The 23,228-nt window shown below is 37.6% G+C and overlaps 2 protein-coding genes across 3 annotated transcripts; one reads left to right on the top strand and one right to left on the bottom strand.

Annotated features, from left to right (window-relative positions):
* The first annotated feature begins 2,571 nt into the window (after positions 1-2,571).
* On the top strand, positions 2,572-9,194 carry tgfb5 (transforming growth factor, beta 5). The gene is made up of 7 exons (XM_060885079.1): positions 2,572-3,545; positions 5,581-5,744; positions 5,915-6,047; positions 6,324-6,434; positions 6,641-6,818; positions 8,215-8,368; positions 8,500-9,194. Exons 1-7 carry the CDS (start codon positions 3,197-3,199, stop codon positions 8,656-8,658), a joined length of 1,248 nt encoding a protein of 415 aa, XP_060741062.1. The 5' UTR covers positions 2,572-3,196; the 3' UTR covers positions 8,659-9,194.
* Positions 9,195-14,409: 5,215 nt separating this feature from the next.
* On the bottom strand, positions 14,410-23,147 carry kcnk4a (potassium channel, subfamily K, member 4a). Of its 2 annotated transcripts, none has more exons than XM_060885509.1 (9): positions 22,960-23,147; positions 21,474-21,576; positions 21,054-21,375; positions 18,112-18,223; positions 17,823-17,983; positions 17,486-17,570; positions 16,975-17,111; positions 16,481-16,755; positions 14,410-16,385 (listed from the first exon to the last, which is right to left on the bottom strand). In XM_060885509.1, exons 3-9 carry the CDS (start codon positions 21,240-21,242, stop codon positions 15,860-15,862), a joined length of 1,485 nt encoding a protein of 494 aa, XP_060741492.1. In that variant the 5' UTR covers positions 21,243-21,375; positions 21,474-21,576; positions 22,960-23,147; the 3' UTR covers positions 14,410-15,859. The 2 variants fall into 2 exon arrangements, with proteins under 2 accessions (XP_060741492.1, XP_060741491.1); XM_060885508.1 differs by having other exon boundaries at positions 14,411-16,385; positions 17,486-17,669; positions 22,960-23,146.
* Between the last annotated feature and the right edge of the window lie 81 nt (positions 23,148-23,228).

Here is a 23,228-nt window from a genome sequence, read left to right as displayed (position 1 = left end):
ATGTCAAATTTGCTTTTTCCCTTTGCATTTTTTTTTTGTGTTGTTTAAATACACACAAAGGAAATAAACATGTGAATAGCAAAACATGTTTAACTGCAATACTTTTCTGTGAGAAATACTTCATTTTCTGGAAAAATGTTAGGGGTGCCAACAATTTTGGCCATGACTTTATATCTGGGTTCAGAAATGTATGACACAACAGATCTCTGTCTAATTTTTTTATATGGCTCAATAATATTTGATTACAGACCAACGTGGAAAAAAGTTGAATCTATTTTTATTAAATCCTATTAATTTAATAAGTTGTGATTTTGTGAGTGAGATTAGATATGTAACTGTGGAGCAGATACACTTGTTCTGGACAATGTCAATGTGACAGTCATTGGTCATTTACAGGTCTACACTTTTAAAGGTCTACGTGCATTTTAAAAGGAATGCTGCAGCTATGGCACGTATTGCTTCTCTTTGCTTTCAAAATAGCCTCAATGCTTCATGGCATGGGTGCACAAGATGTTTGAAACATTCCACATGGTCAGCAACAATACTCACTTTTTGTGTGTCTGTGGAGTTCAAGGATGATTGCCTGGTATTAACAGACCCATTGTGCCATCGGATTTGTTTTTATGTCCACAATCTATGTCATGTTTTTATAACCCTATGACTCAAATCACCAAATTCAGACTCTTCAGGACTTGTAGCATGTATCCCAGTGGATGCTCTCAGATATTTAATTTCATAATTTCTTTTTTACATCTAGTTTAAAGCCTTGCTGCTAATATAATCGTTTTGAGTAGGCTACATGTTTGAAAACTGTCCTCCTTTTCACCCTTGTCTATTTTTTTCAGCATGGGAATGAAGCAGCCTAATAATTATCCAGAATCTTTTTTTTCCCAATGACTTTTCTTTCAGTGTTAAACTGTTTTGGCTCTTGTCTGTGTCTTAGGACCTGCTCTGATGTTTACACTGGAAGCTGGGAGGGAGGAATGACGTGGCGTTTTAAAGACTATATTTGGAAAAAGGGAGGTTGGAGGGGGGGGAATGGCTTGTTTTTTCCCCCTTTTTATTTTTGGGCGGTATTTCCAAGTCTTCTATTGCTACAATTTGGCCACTAACCACCAGAGCGCTAGATGTCGCCAAACCATTTCCATCTACTTTGTCTTTTTTTGATTATTTATTTATTTACTTCATCTGCTTTTGAACAGATGCTCAGTTTCTGAAGTCATGTTTGAACAGGAATTTTTTTTCTCTCTCTTTCACTCTCTCTCAGTCTTATCAACCACCCTGATTATAAATTCCTCAGAGCACATTTCCTCATCTCAAGCTTAATTTTTAACCACTTCAAGTTCAATTATAGCCTTTTGACTGAGGCTGTAATAAGCTTATAATGGAGGAGGTAGAGAGCTGCAGTAAAGGCGTTTTTGAAAGATTAACGATCGAGTAGTTTGTGCACTGTAATTAACAATGAGACTGAGGGGAGAAAGAGATGAGAAGGAGGGGAAAAATAAAGCTGGTGTGTAGTCCAAATGAAAGGACTGGGATCCAAGGTAGATATTAATTTTGTTGGGAGACTAAATGCTTCAGAATAACAAGAAGTAGCAACAGCTAAAACCATTATTACAAATATATTTAAGAATTATTCTGGTTTCGTCAGTATGCTTGAGTATCTGTTTACTAGTAGTTACCATGAAGCACTTTAAATATGGGAATATAAGATTTTAGTCAAATGTAGGATTCAAGAAATGGAATCAGAGGATATTGTATAAAGACTCAGTGAAACTAGACCATTGAAGATTGGAAAAAGTCTTTTTCCTACTTATCCTTATCTGTTCATGCATGCATAGATGCATTTCTGTTCAACACAGCTGTAGAGAGTGATTATATGAGTTAATATATCCTTCCTGGCAGCTCAAACCAATCTGGTCATTTTCCTCTTAATCTCTCTTGTCAACAAATCCTTTTCCTCCCACAGAGCTGTCACTCACTCAGTCACTCACTCAAGTTTTTTGTCTCTAGAGTGTGTTGTGTGTGAAAATCCTAAGGGATCAGCAGTTTATAAAAAAACACTTAAACCAGCCCCTCTGGCACCCTCCATAATGCCATGGTTAAAGTCACAGAGATCACTCTTTCACCATTCTGATGAGTGATGCTGACAATAACTGAAGCTCCTGCCACATTATTGGCTGAATTAATACCGGCAGATGTCCCAATAAAGTGGACTGCGAGTGTAATACATAAATAGTTTAAAACAAATGTTTATCTCCACAAGGTGAAAAATCAGTTTGTACTTTCCTTGTAAGGACATTGGATCCGAGATAAATGAATATCCTTGTGTGGATTTACCTCGCCCGTCCCTCCCTACAGTCTTTAAGAGGTTAAAGTGCACTAGTATGTATATATATTTTATGTAGTGCTCAGTAGGAGGATTGCATTTCCTGTAGTAACTCCAGCATCAGTCCCATCATATATAAATCCACCTCACTTTTGTAAAAGCTGTATAACAATTTGTAGGTGGTCGGATATTAAAATTGAGCCTTCATAAAAACATAACAGGCTTGGATGTTGCATAAAAAAAAGAAAAAGGACAAGAAAAGGCAAAGTCTAGTGGTTCATGGGAGTAACGTTAAAAAAGAGAGTTGACCCTCTAAAATAGCCTCCTCCAAAAAGCTCAGAGTCGCACCGCAAAAATCCTAAGCATTGCTTCAGCACCACACTCGACCTCAGACACACTCAGAGGAAAGCCTGCACTTTCTGCCTTACCTTATTGGGCTAAAATGCATTACTAATATTCACCACGTTTTTTTTTTGTTTGGTTGGTTTTTTTGAATAGCATATTTTTATAATGACTTTCTGCATAATTCGTGTGAATTTGTTTTCAAGGAATTTATTTACCTGTAGACTGTCTGTCTTAAAGAAAAGATGCAAACTGTAATTTGGTGAGATTGTATATATATATAAATGATTTATTCAGGCTTTTGAACCCAATCTAAACTGATGCACGACTGCTATGTGTGTGTGCGGAGCAACGTGATGCATCGCAGTGCGCGTTAAAGCAGATAAAACCTGCACGTGAGCGCGGCGTGTGACAGTCACCAGGTGCAGGAGGCACGCAGCGCAGCTACAGGACTATACACACAGAGCAGCAGGACAAACCGAGACTCCAGCACCGAGTCCAGAACGGATTTTTTTTTTTACAGCCATGTGGTTCATCAATATCGCGCTGATTATACTGAAGTTATCGGTTTCGGCTGAGGGCTTTTCGACATGCCACTCTTATGACCTGGACGATCATAAGTCAAAGAGGATAGAGGCGGTGCGCGGGCAGATCCTAAGCAAACTACGCATCCGATCACCACCGGACCCCGTAGCAACCCCGCAGCCGGAGTCGGTGCCCTTCGAGGTCATGCTGCTTTATAACAGCACCAAAGATCTGCTGAAGGAGCGCGCGCGCCACGCGGAGTCCGCCTGCGAGCGCGAGAGCAGCGAGGAAGATTATTACGCCAAAGAGGTGCAGCGTGTGGACCTGCTTCCTCAGCGCGCTGACTCCAGTGAGTGCTAACACTTTTCACTACATTCCTGTCATTTAGTACACACATTTATCCAGAGTGACTTACAATTTCGTAAATTGTTAAGGTCTTTGCTCATTGACAGCTTGGTGGACCTGGGATTCGAACTCACAACCTTCTGATCAGTAACCCAACACCTTAACCACTAGGCTACCACATCCCACTAACGTCACATGATACGATGCTCTGTGACAGTAGTCAGTATGTCAACTGTCAAACGTCACAACGCTCTATAGATCATAGTCTATCGATACTATTGCGTTATGATACACTTTTATGACAGTATCGCCAGTGCTTTTATATTCAATTCAATTCAAGTTTATTTGTATGGCGCTTTTTACAATCAACATTGTCTCAAAGCAGCTTTACAGAACATAAACATAGAACAAAAGGTTATTATAAATAATAATATAAAGATTAATAGAATAGTTGTTTGTATTTATCCCCAATGAGTAAGTCTGAGGTGACTCAGGTGACTGTGGGGAGGAAAAACTCCCTTAAATGGTGAAGGAGGAAACCTTGAGAGGAACCAGACTCAAAGGGGAACCTCATGCTCATTTGGGTGACACTGGAGGGTGTGATAGTAAATATACAGGCTGACAAATTTTGTATTGATGAAAAAGACCACATAGATTTGGCATCTCCTCATTAGTATCGCAGAGCCTAACTGGAGCTGGTAGATCTAGAGATGCCTCAGGATTCTCGAAGAGTCGGCATCATCTCAGTGGACGTCCAAAATCTTCATCATGCGGAAGACAATCTGAGCTGGTACAATTTTTGACCGACTTCACACTAAGTTTCTGCAAGGTTCAGATAGAAGTTTTGATTTTCAGTTCAAGTTTGGCTGTCAAACCTAAATCACATATGTTTTAATACATTAAGTATATCTTAGTGTAAATGGCCAAATCGCCCTGTCTTTTACACGGTGTACTCGTTGTGCATCTTATGAGGCCATTTAGGGAAGATGATTATGACTCATCTAATTAACAATTGCTCTTAAGTTAAGTAACGGTTGGTGGATTCTTTAAAAATGACAGGTACTAAATAATTTCAGGTGAGATCTATAAGAATAATAAACTTCAGCATGGTTGGATTTTATGAGAATCAATTATATAAAAACTTATGAAGGCTAACCTAATCCTAACCTTAACCTTCATTACTTTCAAATTTTTAAATTGTCAAGTCAAGTCAAGAAGAATTTTGTTAGAATTTTTAGGAATTTCTAACCGTGAGTATAGTGTGAGGAAAACAAATTATATTGCACATTTGAACACACCACTCCCTATAACATTCATTTATTCATTCATTCATTCCTTTAGGTGTTTCTTGCAAATCTAGGGTTATGGGTTTGATTCCCACCTTCTCCCTTTGTGAATGTATATTTGTATATTTTCCAAACATTTTTGGGGTTTCCTCTGGGTAGTCTGGTTTTCTCTCCCAGTCCAAATATTAAATATGTAGGCTGATTAGCATTTCTAAATTGTAATACATAATTTTAATATGGTGAGTGTGCATGTGATTATCTATCTATCTATCTATCTATCTATCTATCTATCTATCTATCTATCTATCTATCTATCTACTGTACCTACATACCTACCTACCTACCTTATATCTATATACCTTGCCTCAAGTTTGACTCCCTAATTGCAGTTGCATTGGTTGTGATGAGAAATGTGTCCAAGCAAAGATAAATTTGCATGTAATATCAACTGAAGCACAGACAGTTGTTACAGTATGTCTAGTATACTTGTACAAACACCAGTGTGGGGAAAAACTGACCCCAGTTTATGTCATTATATAATTCACAGTCTAAGTACAGTATACTGTCACTATTTGTACTATTACCAATCAGATTACAATTAGGTCTTTGATTCCAAAATGGTTCCAATGTTTTTTGGGAGGCTCATAAGGGGATGGATGTTAATTTGGAACTGTAGGTGAATTTAATTACCTTGAGGTGAAAGTTCTGAAAAACCACCCAGACTTTTAAAGAATGCTCCTGTTATTTCCACAGATGTGATAAACACAGTGCCTCAGAGTCCATACTTCAGAGTGGTGAAGTTTGACGTCACCAATGTAGACAGGAATTCTAGCACACTTGTCAAGGCAGAGTTTCGCATATACAGGGTGCAGAATACACATGCGCGAGCCATGGAGCAGCGAGTGGAAATTTACCAGGTGAATTCATTCAACAATATGTGTACATGAGCTCAGATTTATACCTGCAGAATTGGTTCTATAGAATAAACAGCTAAGCTACAGGATATCAAAAAGGGATGACTGTTTTGTGAATAATTCAATTTTGATTTTAAGTCTATAACTGAACCTCTTGTTCTCTCTTCTTCCAGATTTTGAAATCTGATGATATTACAGGTTCACCTCATAGGTATATAGATTCGAGAACTGTACAGCCTCGAGCCAAGGCAGCATGGATCTCTGTTGATGTCACTGAGACTGTGAAAGAGTGGATGGCTTACAAAGGTCAGAGAGTTCAAGCAGACGCACCACACAAGAAGCAGGGCTGTATCATATAAACAAAACATTATACTGAGATACATTATGTTGCTGCGTATTGCATATGTGCTTGAAATACATTGGCAAGCTTTCCGTAAATACCACCCTGAATTGTTTTATCCTAAATTATTTATTGGTTGTTTTGGTCAGGATGCTTTTTCAAGTGTTTGCATTTTGCAGAAAAAGCAATGAACTTTCTTATGAATGTGAATCCATTGTTTTCTCTCATTATGCCAATCTCAGAGAAGAACTTGGGCCTAATGCTCAGTGTCCATTGTCCATGCTGCACATTTGTTCCATCCACAAACAATATTGTGCCCAACAAAAGTGAGGAGTTGGAAGCTCGTTTTGCAGGTCAGAGTCTTCCATTTATCCTTGCTCCAATCTCATATCACCTACTCGCTCTAGATTGATGTAACTCCAAATCAGAAATGAATTTATTGATCTCAACACAGGATCTAAGTGGTTGTTAACTAACTATTAGACAGAACTAATAGAAAACTCTATATATTTTCTATATATAGAAAATAAAAAACTCATCTTGTATCTCCATTTCACAGGTGTTGATGATGACCTGATTCGCCCTAACAGGAGGCCAGGTGGGACTAAAGGTGCGATAGAGTTCAGTACTAAAACGCCGCACCTCATACTGACCCTGCTGCCCACAGACCGCTTGGAAAACCCCAACAAAAAGAACCGTAAGAAGAGGGCAGCTGCTGACGCTGCGACATGCTCCAGGTACCTTTAGAAAAACTTAAAAACATCTCTATGGTTTTAGGGTCATGCAAACTTACAAACATCTGTATATGTGGAATAGCATGTATGAAAGAGTCTCTGTATTGAGCTGTACTGTAAACTTACTGGCATACAGTGTTCCCAGTGTTTGCGTGCAGTGACTTGCTTAGGGAGTGCCTTGTGTTTAAGTGTGGAAAAAATAACAGAGATGTGCCTAAACCTTGTCTCTGTGCACCTTCTCATTGCTGTATAAACTATAGACAGTTAAAACATCAGGCTTTAACCAGACTGCTTACAAAACACAATCGTGCGGAGAAAATCATCCTGCTGAGTAATTTTGCTTTAGTATGTTTTATGTTGGTTTATGAGCAAAATATTACATTTTGAAGAGTAAAAGTAAGCATGGCTTGGATAGAGTGGCTGGGGAAGAAAAACTCAAATAATTTCATGTAATCATTCAGAAAACTATTTCTTTTTCTTCAGAAAATTGTATCTAGTCATGTATTTCACCTTATTTCATTGTTGGTAAACAAAGATAAGATTATTATCCAGATATGTTTACTGATTTCAAGTAAATTTTATTATTTCAAGATTTGAAATAATCTTCTGTTGCCAGATAAGTGTTGATTCCTAAAAGCAAAAATGTGTACCTACAGAATAAGGCAAATTAAAGCCTATAATATATATATATATATATATATATATATATATATATATATATATATATATATATATATATATATATATATATATACATACATATTTGTGTATGTATATATATATACCATTATTCAAGATATCTTCTCTAGCTTTAATTTTTTTGCAGGGCACCTGAACACTATCCACTATGTGTAGTACATTTATGACTACCATGATCAGAAATTTTGAGGAAACGACTGGAAACACACTAAAACTGAACATCTAATGGCAGATGTTTGATTTCAACATTAAATGTATGCAAAATCGGTATAGGTGTAATCAACTGTTATAGAATAATAACACATGAGAAAAAGCCTAACAAAGATTAGCATATGAACTTTCATACAACTTTTCATCACTGGAGCAAGACAGTAAAGGAAGATTTTAGGAATAATTATTCACTGTTTTTCATTTTCATTTTCATTCTAAGTGAGTTTCAAGACCACTCAGACTTTCATTACTGCCTATGTGAATAGCATATACATAATAACGATAATATAGCTGTGATAGAAAAATACTAGGTTGTAAATCCTGGATTATACCTAAACAGCAAAAATAGTTGTATGGCAATCTCTCGAAGGCCCACCAAAGATAGTTCCCAGTTGTTGTTTTCTTAAATAAGTGACTGTAAGCAAAGATGATGCAATCATTTATCAGTTTAGAGCTATTAACTGTCATTTTTGTGTGCATTTTTTCATAGGAACGCAGATCAAAGCTGTTGTTTAAGGTCACTGTACATCGACTTCCGTCGGGACCTAAACTGGAAATGGATCCATGAACCAAAAGGATACAAAGCAAATTTCTGTGCTGGCAACTGCCCCTACTTGTGGAGTGCAGACAATCACTATAATATGGTGTGTGAATAAAATGCTTTCTACCTAGGTTTTGCTTTCAATCCAGTGTATTGTCCTATACTAAGAATAAAAGTTTTTCTTATAAAATTATTCACAAAAACGCCCATTGTGTCTCCCTTTGTCTCGTCCAGATTTTGCCACTTTATAACAAAATGAATCCTGAGGCCTCAGCGTCTCCCTGCTGTGTGCCTCAGGACCTGGAGCCTCTCACTATCGTTTATTTCCTCGGTCGGACTCCACGGGTGGAGCAGCTCTCAAACATGGTGGTCAAATCCTGCAAATGCCGCTGACTGCTGGAAGTACGAGAGTAGACATGCTGAAGAGATAGAGCGCACAGGGGAGGATGCAGGAGACACAGCAGAGTATGGACAATATCTGTGGACAGTCAGAAGACCAAGTGAATACATCTCAGATGATGGTGCGCATGTTTTCTTTTTCTCAGGTTTCACTCATTTGGAGTTGATTCAGAGAAGTTGCACAGCATTAATTGATAACTGCAAATAATCTTCACCAAATGAAACTGTTTCAGGTACATAATGCCATTCAGTCTTATTGTCCTTCATGTTTCAAACCGTTTTTCTGTCATAGTGTTTTAGTTTAATCCTTTAATAAAAAGAAAGTATTTAAGAGATGGTAGTCAAAGAACCACCAGGCTTTAGTGTTGATCTAGTTGTGCAAGAGCAGTTTACTGTAGAACTGTAGAGCAGTTTGTTTGAGTTTGTTTTTGTTTTTTTTTTTGTATTTTTGATTACACAAAGTGTACATATTTTTCCAGACAGGTAAGGGTTTTTATATGTTTATATACCAAATAAAATTTATTACATGACTCACGTTTGACACTTTTCATCAGCTAGGATTTTTATGAAATGAAAAGTAATCTAATGTACTGAAGTATAGTGGGATGTGTTCATTCATTTACATGGACGAAAAAAAAAAACACAGAACACGGATAAGCCTGTTATATATTATGGGTTATATATGATATTGGAGTGGCTAGCTGCTCTGAAAGCTCACATTTGTGCCGTGAGCTCGGCAGCGCTGTGCGGTTGAGCCTTGCTGGGATCCGGCATAAACAGGATGGAAACGATTGCCAGAGAAATGCCAGATTTAAATGACTGGCCTTCAGGGTTTGTGGTGACACAGCAGGGGAAAAAAGACATTTGAGTAACCAGAGGCTGATAGAGCGCTTTTCACGCCCTCTATAACAGACCAAGCAATCTTTACAAGTATATTTATATACCAACCACAAACTCATCTATATTGCTGAATCATGTGATTTTCTATCTGTAGGAGGCTCTCTGTTGACTTAACCTACATATTGCATCTGTTTATTTTCTTCCATCCTTCCTAACCTGCAAAGCCTCAGTTTATCCTTTAAAGCCTGAAGCTATAAGCCTTGGCATTACTTGGCACTGTTTGTTTTTTCGAGGAGACATTAACTTTTTTGTGCCACTCTAATGTTTATCTGTGTAGCTCTGTGGCCGCTGAGGGCGAGCTCTGGGAAATGAGAGGCTTTCTGTGTCTGGGTGCCAGAGTTAAAACAGGCAAAATGCCTCCTTCTTTCGGGCCCTATGAAAACAACTTTTTATAACCCATGAAAAAGGGATGCCGAGAAAGAGAGAGGGAGTGAAGAGGGTGTTAAAATGCAGTTACATAAGTAGCTCCTAAATAGGATCAACAAAATATTGCATCTAAGCAACTGCTAAGTCATCCTGAGGCTATCACCCTATTGCTTGCTGTATCTGTAAACAAAAGCTTATCCTATGGTTGGAGATTCTGTTTCATAGTTTCAGAGCAAAATCAAATAGACAATTTCACCCACTTGTAATGTAAGTGATCAAATCTTTTTAAATTTATTCACTTCTGATGTACAGTATAGGAGCTGGTATCATGTATCATGGTATCATGGTGGTACACTCGGTAGCATCCACACAGTTTCAGGATCCTTAGTTTGATCCTGAGTCAGTATCTGTTTCTCATGTTCTCCCCATGTTTGCACATTTCCTCCTGGTTTTCCTCCCACCTACCAGTAGGTAGACTGACTATAAATTGGTTCTCTGAATGTGTGTGTGTGTGTGTGTGTGTGTATGTGTGTGTGTGTGTGTGTTTTGTGTGTTTGCCTTGCTTCCAGTATTTCTGGGATAGATCCTCTGGGCATTTAAAACAATACAAGCTAAGAAATTTTCTAAGCCAAGTTCAAGACTAAACTCAGAAGGCAGCTGCCTATAAAGGCCACAACACTACCACTACACCACCATGCCACATGAAGTCTGACCTGTGGTTGTTACTTGGCCTGGCCACTGTACTGCTGTTCACTAATTCACTTTTCAGTAACCACTTAATCCTGATCAGGTTCATGGTGGATCTGAAGCTTATCACAGAAACATTGGGCATAAGGCAGAAAAATCCACCAAGGATTAAATGCCATTCATAATATACCTAGAAGCAATTTAGCTTAGGCAATTTACTGCTTTGTTTTTGAACAGAGGGAGAAAACTGGAGAACCCAAAGGAAACCCACACAAACCCAGGGCAGATCATAGAACTTTACTGAGATGAACATTGCCCTTTTGAACTCTGCTGCAAGGACAGCTTATTCAGCAAGATGTTTTCAGCTTTACTGGCATGCCGATGCTGGTGGACCAGACAAACCTGGTTGACCAGATAAACCAGCACCAGACCAGCACTGACCTGCATGACCCAGATTGGCTGTTTTCTGCAGCGAACCCAGAATCATTTGAATATATTTAGATTTTAAACTACATATTGCTTTTTTATTTGCTTACTCTCAAGAGGCAAAGCATGAGAGCAAGCAAACCAAGCAGTTTCTTTGGGTCCCCAGTAAGACCGAACTGTCAAGCAAACAGATATCAAACTCTAAACAATGTCTACAAATAAACTTGATTCGTTTGTGTTGGGTGATGGATTTCTTCAGTATTTTAATAACACATATGAATTTATTTTGTTCTCTTGTTCCAGTTTGGTGGTAAAAAAAAAAAATTGTGTCACAGCACAGTGCCCCAGTGTAATTATCATTCTCTTGAACGGCAGTTATTAAACGCAATTTGTGCATATGTGTGTGGCAACATCAGCATGAACTGAAAAGTCTATAAGAATTCTAAAAACAGTGAGTATCATCTAATTTGCCCAAAATATTGTTTCTTTCCCTGACTCTCACACCAAAGACAGTCAAGCTAGATCATGGAAATGAAGGCGAGTGAGACCATAATGGTGAGGGTTTTAAAATAATGGCTGAATTAAAGTTTGTGTTAAAGGTAAGTTCATTGCAATCTTTGGACAATTTTTACATGTGAAATCCAGCAAACCCAATGTGGTACTGGAATAATGTGCAGGGTATTTGTTGGAGGGACTACAGAGGGATTTACTTTACTTTTACCTTGAATGAAGTTCTTTGTGCATGGGGGCCTGCAGTTTGATGCTAACAGTTGATTAAATTTCCATTTTATTATTAACAATATCACTCAATTCATAAACTTGGATCCCTGTGAGCTTTTCAGGTAGTAAATGGCTTTTCCCTTATTAAAAGGAATCTGCTTTGGACCTTGTCTGAAAAGGAAAAGTATTTCAGGATTTTTTACATTAAACCTATAAACATGGCAAGTCATGCTCTTCATTTACCCTTTTATCCACTAAAGTATCTTCAATGCAAATGTTAATAAAAGAAATTTCAATACAATTCCCCAGACTCTAATTATTTTGAGGTTAGTGGAGTTTCTCCTAAATAATTTCTTTAAATTTAAAATTCATGCAGGTTTAGGCTAGGTGGGGTTTTTGCTCACATGTCATAGTCCGTCCATCAAATCTACGGAGAACCTTTATACACGCCTTCCTACTTCCTTCCTACAAGCTATCCAAACCACAAAGTAAACCAGGCCAGTCCTGGATCAGATGGAAGTCATATTCATATGCTTTTTGTGGACACTTAATGAAAGTGTAGTCAAGTTGGGTTGAATTGGACATTTTAGAAATGACATGCCTATGGGCTGCAAGGAATAATTTCACAGTTAATTATAATTTACTACGAATTTACTTTGACTTAGACTACAGTTCAATGTGGAGTTAAAGTTTTTTATTTTCATCCTCATGGCACGAGCACCAGGACTGCTTGAAAAACCACAAACTGCACGTGTTGCTATTTCTAAATGTTTTAATAAACTGATATATAGTACACAAAATAGAGGTCATTTCTTAAGGAAATCCTGATCCTCTTTTTTAAAGCAGACATTTCCTGGACCTACACTTATAATACCTTATAATACAATTAAAATAATAAAATAATGAAAATATTCTCAAACAAAGTATGATACCTGAGATGTTTTCATTCTGTGCATTAGACCAGTGTTCAAGAGGTCCAAGTGAATTTTAATTCAGCTGGTCTGGGAATCACAGGGTATCTGGGTATCATTCTTTACCTCAGCATTGTGTTCACCTCCAAGTATACTCATAAAATAATTTCTAATCATGTTATGGAATTTCCTAAAACCAGACAAAATAGCAAAGATTTAAAGGAAATCGGACCTATAATTATGAGATGACATACAGAAAGGTATATAAGATCAGATGTTTCTATCTTTTGTCTGTTGTTTCTTTGTTTTTTTAGGGCTTGTCAGTTTGACTCCCTTAAGATAATTCTGGGATAAGCTCTATGAAAAAGTTCACTCATAGGATAAAATGAAGACCTCAGAATGTTGTGTAGGAGTCAGCCACATTCCTCGCTCTACAGTCTGCCCAGCAGTTTTACATAAGCTCGACCTGCATATGTAATCCTGGATTATTTTTTTCATTACAGAATAGAGTAGATGCTCTGTTCATTTGTTTGAACAGATGCTAAAGCCCAGTACGTGTCATTTTATATTTTTGCCTTAAAAATGATATTAAATCTAGAATCATAAGTTATTAAATATGTATTATTTTAACACCATTTTACATAATGTTTTTGCTTAAATTCAATTTAACTAGCTTACACTTGGTTTATAGAAAAAAAAGAAGCAATTCATTGTCTCTGATTAGCTTTTAAATGATATGAAGGTTAAACATTTACTGTCTCTAGACCCTCTTAAGACAACATATATAAAATAAAGAGCAGATAAAGATTGATTCTTTGTTCAAGATAGAACAAAAAAAAGTGTCCAGATGTAGACATCAGTGCTGTGGGTGTAGAGAGGCAGTGTTAGGTGGGGCTGAGCTGCAGGCCCTCAGAGGTAGAAATTAGGGAAGCTTTGCCGGCCCTGTGGTGAGACTCCTTACTAAACTACCATCATGTGTTTGTCCTCTTGGCTCTAAATACCCCCTTCACTATGCGTACCCAGCACTTATCCCCGCAGCCTGGCTTGCCAGTGCCCTTACAAAAGTCATTCCAAGAGCTGTCTCTTGCTGGCCTGTAACGTTTTTCTCTCTCATTCTCATCTGCCACACTGAGCATATAAAACTGTCTAGCACCGGGCAATTGAATATACAATAGTTTGGACTTTCCCATAAACATGTTTGTCTTTGCAATCTATACCAGGTTTTGTATATATATTTTTTTAAACGGAGGTTTAGATGTATGGCTGGCTATTTTGGGAAAGGAATTAAGTTGAGAATATGGTTTTTGTGTGTGTGTGTGTGTGTGTGTGTGTGTGTGTGTTAAGAATAAACATCTGCATATTTGTGTCAGGGTCAATCAAGCAGAAACAAATCTCTACCAAATGACTAGTCCACAGTTGATGTTAAAACTATTGCAAAATATGAGACGTTGGAAGAAAGCAGTCGAATGAACTGTCAGGCAGCCAGAAGAGGGCGCCATCTTTCATCTGTGGTTCACTTTATGCCTGTTACTCTCTTGAAATGTTTTAAAAGAAAAAAGATTCAGCAGCTACAGTTAATAGCATTATATTCATATACACTGAGAGACTCAACAAGTCTAATAAAATATTACAATTTTAGTAAACATTTCGAAAAAGTTCAAACCTTCTGCTCATTCTTCAAGAACTGCAGAATCTTAAAAAATAAATCAAAAGATAAATACTTGACAATATATTATCAAAACACTCAAAAATCATCATGAAGTCATGTATGTAACAAAATAAAAGACTTTTAAAAAATAAGCTTTTTTTAAAAAAAAAAAAAAAAAAGTGTAGGAATGGTTAATAAAAACTGTGGAGTTTACATAAGTTATGTAAATGCAAGTGTGTTTCTGTGGCCGTGTTTTATTCTCATTGGACCGCAGGGTGATAGACACTTTCTTCTAGATTTTACAATAATTCTTACTGAAGTTTGGAAACTGATAGTTTTATTCTGAACAAGTGGAGAATTCCTAGACAAGACATTTGAAAAGCTCAACTTGTGTGCCAAGTCATGAATAGGAATGTAGTCAGTATATTGAGTCCACATATTACCCAGTATGCAGATTTTCTTCACTAGGAAGAGATGATAACAATTGTAAACGACCGGGATTACTGGGTATGTTGCACTTCAGACCCTTTCAACATTTGCTAAAAGACTATATGACAAGCACTAAAGCATGTGTTAATATTAGTGAAAAGAGCTTGTGCATATCACTTGTAAAGCATCTTCCCTAACAATCTTTCAATCCTTTTTGAGTTTGCCAAATCATATACACATAAACATTATTGCGATGTTTATTACTGATGACCATATCTTAAAAAGAAAGTGCTTATAAAGGAAAAATAGATCAAACCAACATGAATGGAGTTCATAAAGATAACCAAAAAGTAAATTTGAATTATAAATCTTAGGGATAATTTTTATATATAACTAGGTTGCCGCACTAAAGAGATTATTAATCCAATTATGACACAATTACAGGTTAATAGATCAAACTGGTTTATGTGGTTTCTTTTCTGCATACTGAAATTTCTGATGCATTTTAAGATATGACTTACTTTAATCTTCTTTCTTGGTAAGAAGACATATCCGGAGCAATTAAATGAGATTTAGGACAAAAATACAAGCTGAACATTACTGAACAAGAAAAAAAAACAATCATGACCATTTTTGAAAGTATCTTAGGCTCTTAGGTTCCAAAACGAGTCTAGCATGAATATCATTCTGAAAGGGAATCACTGGCTTGTAGGTATCTACACAGAGGGGTTTCTCCAGAAGGACAACTGAAGACAACAACCCATGCATAATGATTCTAGGTTTGACCTTTTTTTTTGTAGGCTTTATATAGTGTGTACGCTATATAACAGGTACATATAAGAGATATATTCCCAAATCATCACCCATCATAATCAACCACAACCCCTAAAACATTTCTGCAATTTAAACACTGGAAAGGTGTACTAAATATCGAATACTGTACATATTAACATCTTTTACTTTTTTAAGCCAGCCAGAGAAACAGAAAATATTCTTGAAAGCATTGTTTCTTTGTAAATGAACAGTGGCAACACACACATGTCTGTATGGGATGCTAAGATTGGAGTGAAAACCTTGAGTTTCCTGCAGAGATTGGGAACTAATGTTTTCAGTCTTTTAGTGGTGGAGGTGTTGGCGGATATGATGGGGGATGAAGTTCACTGCTGCATGCTCTCTGTAGACCTAAAGGACTCATAGATGGAAGCTGCCTTCTCATACTTCTTTTCTTGGGTCTGTGAGGCCGGTTTGATCCAGACACTTTGATGCGGTCACTTAGTGTGTCTGAAGACTCGTCAATGTAGGCCAAGTTCTCACCAAAGAAGTCCAGGAGAGAGGGCCCAGCGGGAGAAGAAGGAGCAGGAGAAGGAGGTGAAAGACTCACAACAGCATTATCATTTTCACTTGCCTGCATTTTCTCAAACTCAGCTCCTGACCCAGACCCCTGCGAGTTCCACTCTGACTGGGACCAGGAGTCTGATGGTGTCTCGGATCTGGAATCTGATCCTGATACTGATCTGGATATGGATCTGGATCCAGGCTTGGAATTAGACCTCAATTCAGAATGTGAGATAGGCCTTGAGCTTTGTCCTGATGTTAAGCATGAGCCAGGTCTCATCTCATAATTCGTATATAATCTAGACAAAGCCAGTACATCGCATGTTATATTATACTGTAATTAAACAGAATTGAAAAAAAAAGAAAATAAAGCATCTGAGATCTGCCTGCTAACCTGGTGTCTGATGCACTATACCGGGAACCAGGCCAGCTCACAAACAGATGGCCATTTTCCCTGATGGAATTAGCCTCCAGAGAAACTCCATGAGGAAGTCCATCCACAGTGATCTTTGGGTGCCTGTGGTTTGCACCACGGCGGCGTTTCTTTCTGCGCCTTCGCTGGAGCTGGAAAGGATCATTAAGGTCCAAAGGGACAGGGATGCGGAAGTCCATAGACATGTTCTGGATATTCTGGGTCCAATCTGTAGCATGTGCTCGTAGTTCCTCCATCTTAGGAAATGACAAGTGCATAGACAAATATGCATAGATTCCAGAGAAATATAGGAATTTATTCAGTATGGCATGCAGCTTTTGAAACATACACAGTGTACAAATTCATATAAATGATTCATATAAGTGATTTTAAAGCTCAGCTGCCAATGGGACAGAGATAATTTACTAGTAATTAGTTTATTGGCACTACAGAAACACTCACACATTCACACCTACCTCTGCCCTGGTTTTCTTGGAGAGCATTCGGAGCCAGTTGTCTATCATAGTGAGGATAGAGGCGAAGTAGGCCATGCCAAACACAATCCACAACCATACCAGGGGCTTGTATATAGGAACGCCATTTCTCTGGTTTTCTAAGATAAGATAAATTAATCTTGGATTTGATCTGGTATTCAGATTAAAAATCCTTTTTAGTATTGCAGTCAAATTTCCAGTAAATCTATCTGTTTAGACAGCTCTGGCCAAAATATTTGGACCTCGTCTCAAGTCACTGGGGAAAAGAATATCCGGATGTATATCCATGGATATAAATATTATTCACTGAACCCAGCTTAATTGGCTTGTTAAAGCTTCACTGTAATTAACCTCTTCCACAAATCACCAGGGGAATTTGCTAAATTACAGAATGTTATCCATGGGAGAGGAAGATAACTACAAGACTTCCTGCAAACTCATAAGTAAATGTAATTTTCTGCCTTGTAAAAGAATTAAGAAGGTAACTGTGTACCTGCTACATAGTCACCAAAGCCCACAGTTGTCAATGTGATTACTACAAAGTATCCTGCCTCTAGTAATGTCCAGTTTTCCACTTTCTGAAACACCACGATGGGTAAAGCAATGAAGATCAAGCAGCCAATCAGAATGGAGAACACAGCAGATATGACCCGTACGCGGGTGTGGCTCACCTTCTTCTGTTTTTGTTAATTAGATTTAAGAGAAAATAATAAACATTAATACATAATATAATGACTTATAGCATTTACTGGCTTTTAATATGATAAAAAGTAACCTCTAAAATGTGACCAATTAAAGGATTAAGTTAGAGGAAATTGTAAAGCACCCACCCGGAACAGAGCCTCTATCTTTGCAACTGCCCTCCTAAGCATGGTGCCCATATGATCTCCGACTCCAGCTAACAGGATGCCAAACATTGGTATCCCCACCAGTGCATAGAATATACAAAAAAACTGGCCCCAGTGTGTCTTTGGGGAGAGGTTTCCAAAACCTAGAGAGATAAGAGCATGGAGAATATGATACAGTAATTAAAGCATATCAGTGATGCAACAATAAGAAGAAATGTCAAAAAAAAAAGGACCAACTATCATCAAAGAAGCAAAACTGTGACACTCTCACCAATGGTGGTGATGATGGTCCCACAGAAGAAGAAAGCATTGGATAGATCCCATCTGCTGGTGAAATTAGAAGTGCTGGCATCCACACCATCTTGAATCGCATCCACCACTTTCTGCACAGATTAGTACTTCAGAGGTTACACTGTTGGTGGTGGTGGTGATAGAGGATCTACATACAGTGGATTAAGCTCTTGTACATTTTGTTTGCATGAATGGCAAGTGGCCTACATTATTGCATTTGTTTTGGCAGTATGTTTTTTGCTGTTTTTTCCTGAAACATATCCAAAGCATTCTACATAATGCTACATAGTTCTCTAGGTATGAATGCCACAAATGTTTATTATGCATAGCCACTGATCATGCTAGCTAAAAAATCTTCATGCAATAGGCCTATTTCATTTGAGCAGACTCTTGTTCTTTGACAGACAATTTACACAATTCCTACTTATCTGCCAACTGGCAATTGCCAATTGTGCATGAAACTAAACCATAGCTTGTTAAGGTAGGTAACTAGATAGCTTACATTTGCTAATCAGATATGACAAACAATTGTCTATTTAGAATCCAACTGTCCTAAATGAATCAATTCAGGAATTGTACATTTTCAAAAGAAAAAAGTTTTTTTTATTATTATTATTTTTATTTATTTTTTTTTATCTTTACTGTCATGTATGTTAGCCTGCAAAGAAACAAGATATCTTAATATTTTTTCTATCAGTGCCAAAACTGACATGCAGAACTACTGAAAATTTGAATGCTGGAAACAAAAACAAAATCATTACAAGCATTAGCGAATTCTAATAGTGCTTAATGCATAGTAATGTGTTTCTGGTGGTCTGTAATGGTTTAATTGAATGTATTGTTCCTAATGGATCCTAGTGGTTAATCTAATTTTCTTCAGATGGTAATTAACTACCTATGAAAGACAGCTCTATTGACTTCTGGTAGTAACTCTCAGGGAAAGTTATTATATGTGTTTGTGTTACAGATCTTTTAACTGGTCACTTTTAGCCAGTTTCTAAATCAATGCCCCAAAACCTAAGGCTGACAGATAATATCAGCTCAAAAATACACTTATCAAAGACTTTATTAGGAACCCCTGTACACCTTCAATTTCAGACAATTATCTAATAAGCCAATTTTAATTGGCTTATTGTGCATAAAATGATTGTACCAGCTCCAGTTGTGTCCTGTGTCATGAAGATTTCAGACCTTCATTGAGAAGAGGCCAACTATATGTGGTCTTTGAGGACAACGACCTCCTAATCAATACACAATTGTTGGACTGTATATTTATAATCACACCCTCCGGTATCAACCAAATGAGGATAAGGTTCCCTTTTGAATCTGGTTCCTTTCAAGGTTTCTTGCTTTTCCATCTAAGGGAGTATTTTCCTTTCCACCTCGGGCTTGTCCATTAGGGATAAATACAAATACATTTAAACATGGGGATGTGGTAGCCTAGTGGTTAAGGTGTTGGGCTACCAAACAGAAGGTTGTGAGTTTGATTCCTACGTCCACCAAGCTGCCACTGCTGGGCCCCTGAGCAAGGCCCTTAACCCTCAATTGCTCAGTTGTATAAAAATGTAAGTCGCTCTGGATAAGGGTGTCTGCTAAAAATGCTGTAAATGTAAAAAAAAAAAAAAAAAAATAGAAGTCTAATAGTGATCTTGAATTTTTGTATTACATTCATCTTTGTATAGAAGTAAAATGTTTGTATTATGTTCTGTAAAGCTGCTTTGACACAATGATCATTGTTAAAAGCACTATACAAATAAATTTTAATTGAATTGAATTTAATTGAATGCATAAAATAATGCAGATTTTGGCCAACAACTAAAGGTATGTTTACATCAACATCAGAAACCCAGTTATCCCAGTGATTTTTACTGTGGCATGATTGTTGGTACCAGACAGGCTGGTTTGAACATTTCTATAACTGCTGATTTCCTGGGATTTTCACAGACAACATCTCTAGAGTTTACTCAGAATGCTCATAAATCCAGCGAGCAGCATTTCGACAGATGGATATGTCTTGCTGAAGAATGCTGAAGATCAATGGCAGTCAATGGTCTGGTTCAAGCTGACAAAAGGGCTACAGTAAGTCAGACAAATGTGAGATGTACAATTGTGGTGAGAGAAAAGCTCTTGCTGAAGAATGCACAAAACATCAAAACTTGGATGGGTGGATGGGCTCACAACTTGTAGCCTAGACTGACAAATGTTGATTTCTTTGAGGCACACAGATGGTAAAGTCAGAATTTGGCACCAACAGCATGAATCCATGGACCCAACATGCTTTGGGTCAACAGCCCAAGCTGGTGGAGGTGGTGTAAGTGTTGGGAATGCTTTCTTTGGACACTTTGGGCCAGTTAATCAGTCTTCATATCTTAATATTTGGTGCTGACCATGTACATACCTTTATGGCCACAATTTACTTCTAATGGCTACTATGGAAAAGTCATCAAAATGTTAACATGAACATGACAATGAGTCCTGTGTTATTCAGTTGCCTTTCCAGTCACTGGATCTAAATCTAATAAAACACTTTTGGGATGTGGTAGAACAAGAGTGCCGCAGCACCTAACAAAAAATCTCCAGGAATTGCATGATGGCGACCATGTCGGCATGGACCAGAATGTGAAAAAAAGGTTTCCAACATCTTTGAAATCCATGCCATGAAGAACTGAGGCTGTTTTGAGAGTAAAGAACAGTCCTAACCAGTAGTAGTGTGGTGTTCAAAATAAACTGTTGCCTGCATGTAGTATATTGGGATCCCTGGTTGAGAGATGTTCGAAACTGCTTGTCATTTATTACATATGCTATATTAAGCCATTAATTATGTGTGCTTGTGTATATTTACTTGTATAAACTCATGTTAATGGCTGTAACATGTATCTGATGCTGTAGGATGTTGATGTCTACCAGAGCATTGAAATGTACCTTAGTGAACTCTTTAAGGCTGCTCTCTTGAACGCAGTTGTGCTTCTGCAGGAATGTGAGTTGAAAGTTAAGCAGCCGCTTATAAGCCTTTTCTTCACTGGGAGCCTCCAACCAGCCAAACACCAACGCTCCTATCACCAGATACAGCAGCACAAGTGCCAGGATTGTTAGCAGTGTCGAGCAGCGCATGGTTCATCAGCCTCCTCCAGGGATTAGGTCAGGAGGTTCAGGAGTGTTAATTCAGAAGCACTGGGTATATTTCGTCAGGTCCACATCGACTAACTGCGACGGAAATGTGCTTGCTAATAGCTGTCTGTTCTGCCTAACAATGTCAAGACAAAACCAGAAAGAGGGGAATGAAAGGTTAAGTTCACTATTTGTCTATGCTGTCTATGTAGTCTAAAAACCTAAAAAGGTTACCTATGGCACTGTTCTCTCATCCCAGGTGGCAGTCTTATCCTCATCCATTACAGACGTTTGTTCTCTTACTCTCTTCTGCACATTCAGCCTTGATTATTGAAACCTGTGGAGCACAGCAGCCAAAACAAACGACTAAACACCACCATGTTGAGCGGTGTTGGTGCAAACCAGACATGAGACAGAGTATCATAAGCATAGCAGATCAGAACACAACAAATGACGCCATAGTAACAAAGCCTCTGGCAGAGGTCTGTGTAAACACAGTGTTCTAAAGATTGCTGACAGAACCCTGACGTACAACAGGACATTCAGCATTATAGCAACTAGCCCACATCATGCAGCTAATGCAGACACCAGGAAGAGATAACAAAAATGAACACAAATAATTGAATCGTAATATAAAATCATATCGTACAAAAAGATTCAATGTGAAGCTGCCCAACAAGGTTTGTACACAAACATACACACACATATACATATGTACAGTACCTGTACTGTACATATGTATATGTACAGTACAGTACCTGTACTGGTGACAGCAGAAATGGTGACATATTTTGTGTACAAACTGGATGATAGCATTATGCAATCAGGCAAATGAAGCATGCAGAATGTCTGTTCAGTTGTGCAAGAATCTTATTCAGACAGAACATGAGCCGAAAAGATGTGCAAAAATATTAGAAACAGCTCATTAATATCAGCTCAATAAAATTATTGACCAGTACGTGAGTATGTAAACATGCCATGGTGCATTAGTATGTGTGTATCTGAGTAAACTAGAGTAGAATAAAGTTGAGTAGAAGAACAATTTTCAAAAATTACTAAAGCTGTTCATGGAATTTCTTTTCTTATTTACATATATTGCATTTTGTTTTAATGAATATTCCATTTCAATCAGTGCAAACCTGAATTTTATACTGTAATACTAACTAAAAAGCTTTTATTAACACAGTATCAAAAGGATATTCATTGAAGTTGTTCAAAAATAAATAAATAAATAAATAAATCCACTACATTTCTAATTACTATTCAGTAAACTCCAAGTTGCTAATAGGTGCAAAATTAAAAAAAAACTTAAGTGCTAAACCTCTAAGACACTTTTTTATATTATTCCAATATTATGCTATATTATTATTACAATGCCTTACATTGTAAATGAAACCATCGCAGTATCAGATAAAACAGACCTGTTCCGTGGAACAATTGAATGAACCAGTTACTAAAGTTCTACTAAACAGACACAATTATGCAAATTTCCATGGTACACCAACATTTGTGGTTTAAGAGTAAATTCATTCATAGCTTATTAAGCAGTAAGCCAAAGATGGAACTACTACAGCAAAAACACCAGAAAAGTTCCTGAGATACCTGAGAAACCGATTTAATTTCCCCAAGTTAAAAAAACAACCCAACAAAACAGGACTGAAGTTATTAATGAAATATTGCTATAATTTAGGTTCTACGTAAGTTGCACATGTACACTTACCTTGCTTTTAGTGAAATGTAAAGATACAAAACTGTAATATTCCACAGAGTTAAGGTCAGGAGTTCCCTCTCTGCAATAAACGAGAGTGATTGTGTGCAAACAATCATCGGGTGTTTCCCCATTCCCAGGCCTTTACATCAGCTTGCCAGCACCGAAGAGGAGAAAGAACAGAGGACATTGGACAGAAAACAGATCGAGGACAGAGATCAGAGGGTTCCTGTAGAAGGGGGGGATGGAGACAGGGAGATATAGGCATCAAGTTCTTTTAT

The sequence above is a fragment of the Tachysurus vachellii genome, chromosome 13 (assembly GCF_030014155.1).
Source record: "Tachysurus vachellii isolate PV-2020 chromosome 13, HZAU_Pvac_v1, whole genome shotgun sequence".
In the NCBI taxonomy this organism is placed as follows: Eukaryota; Metazoa; Chordata; class Actinopteri; order Siluriformes; family Bagridae; genus Tachysurus; species Tachysurus vachellii.
This window is presented reverse-complemented; position numbering and strand designations above follow the sequence as displayed.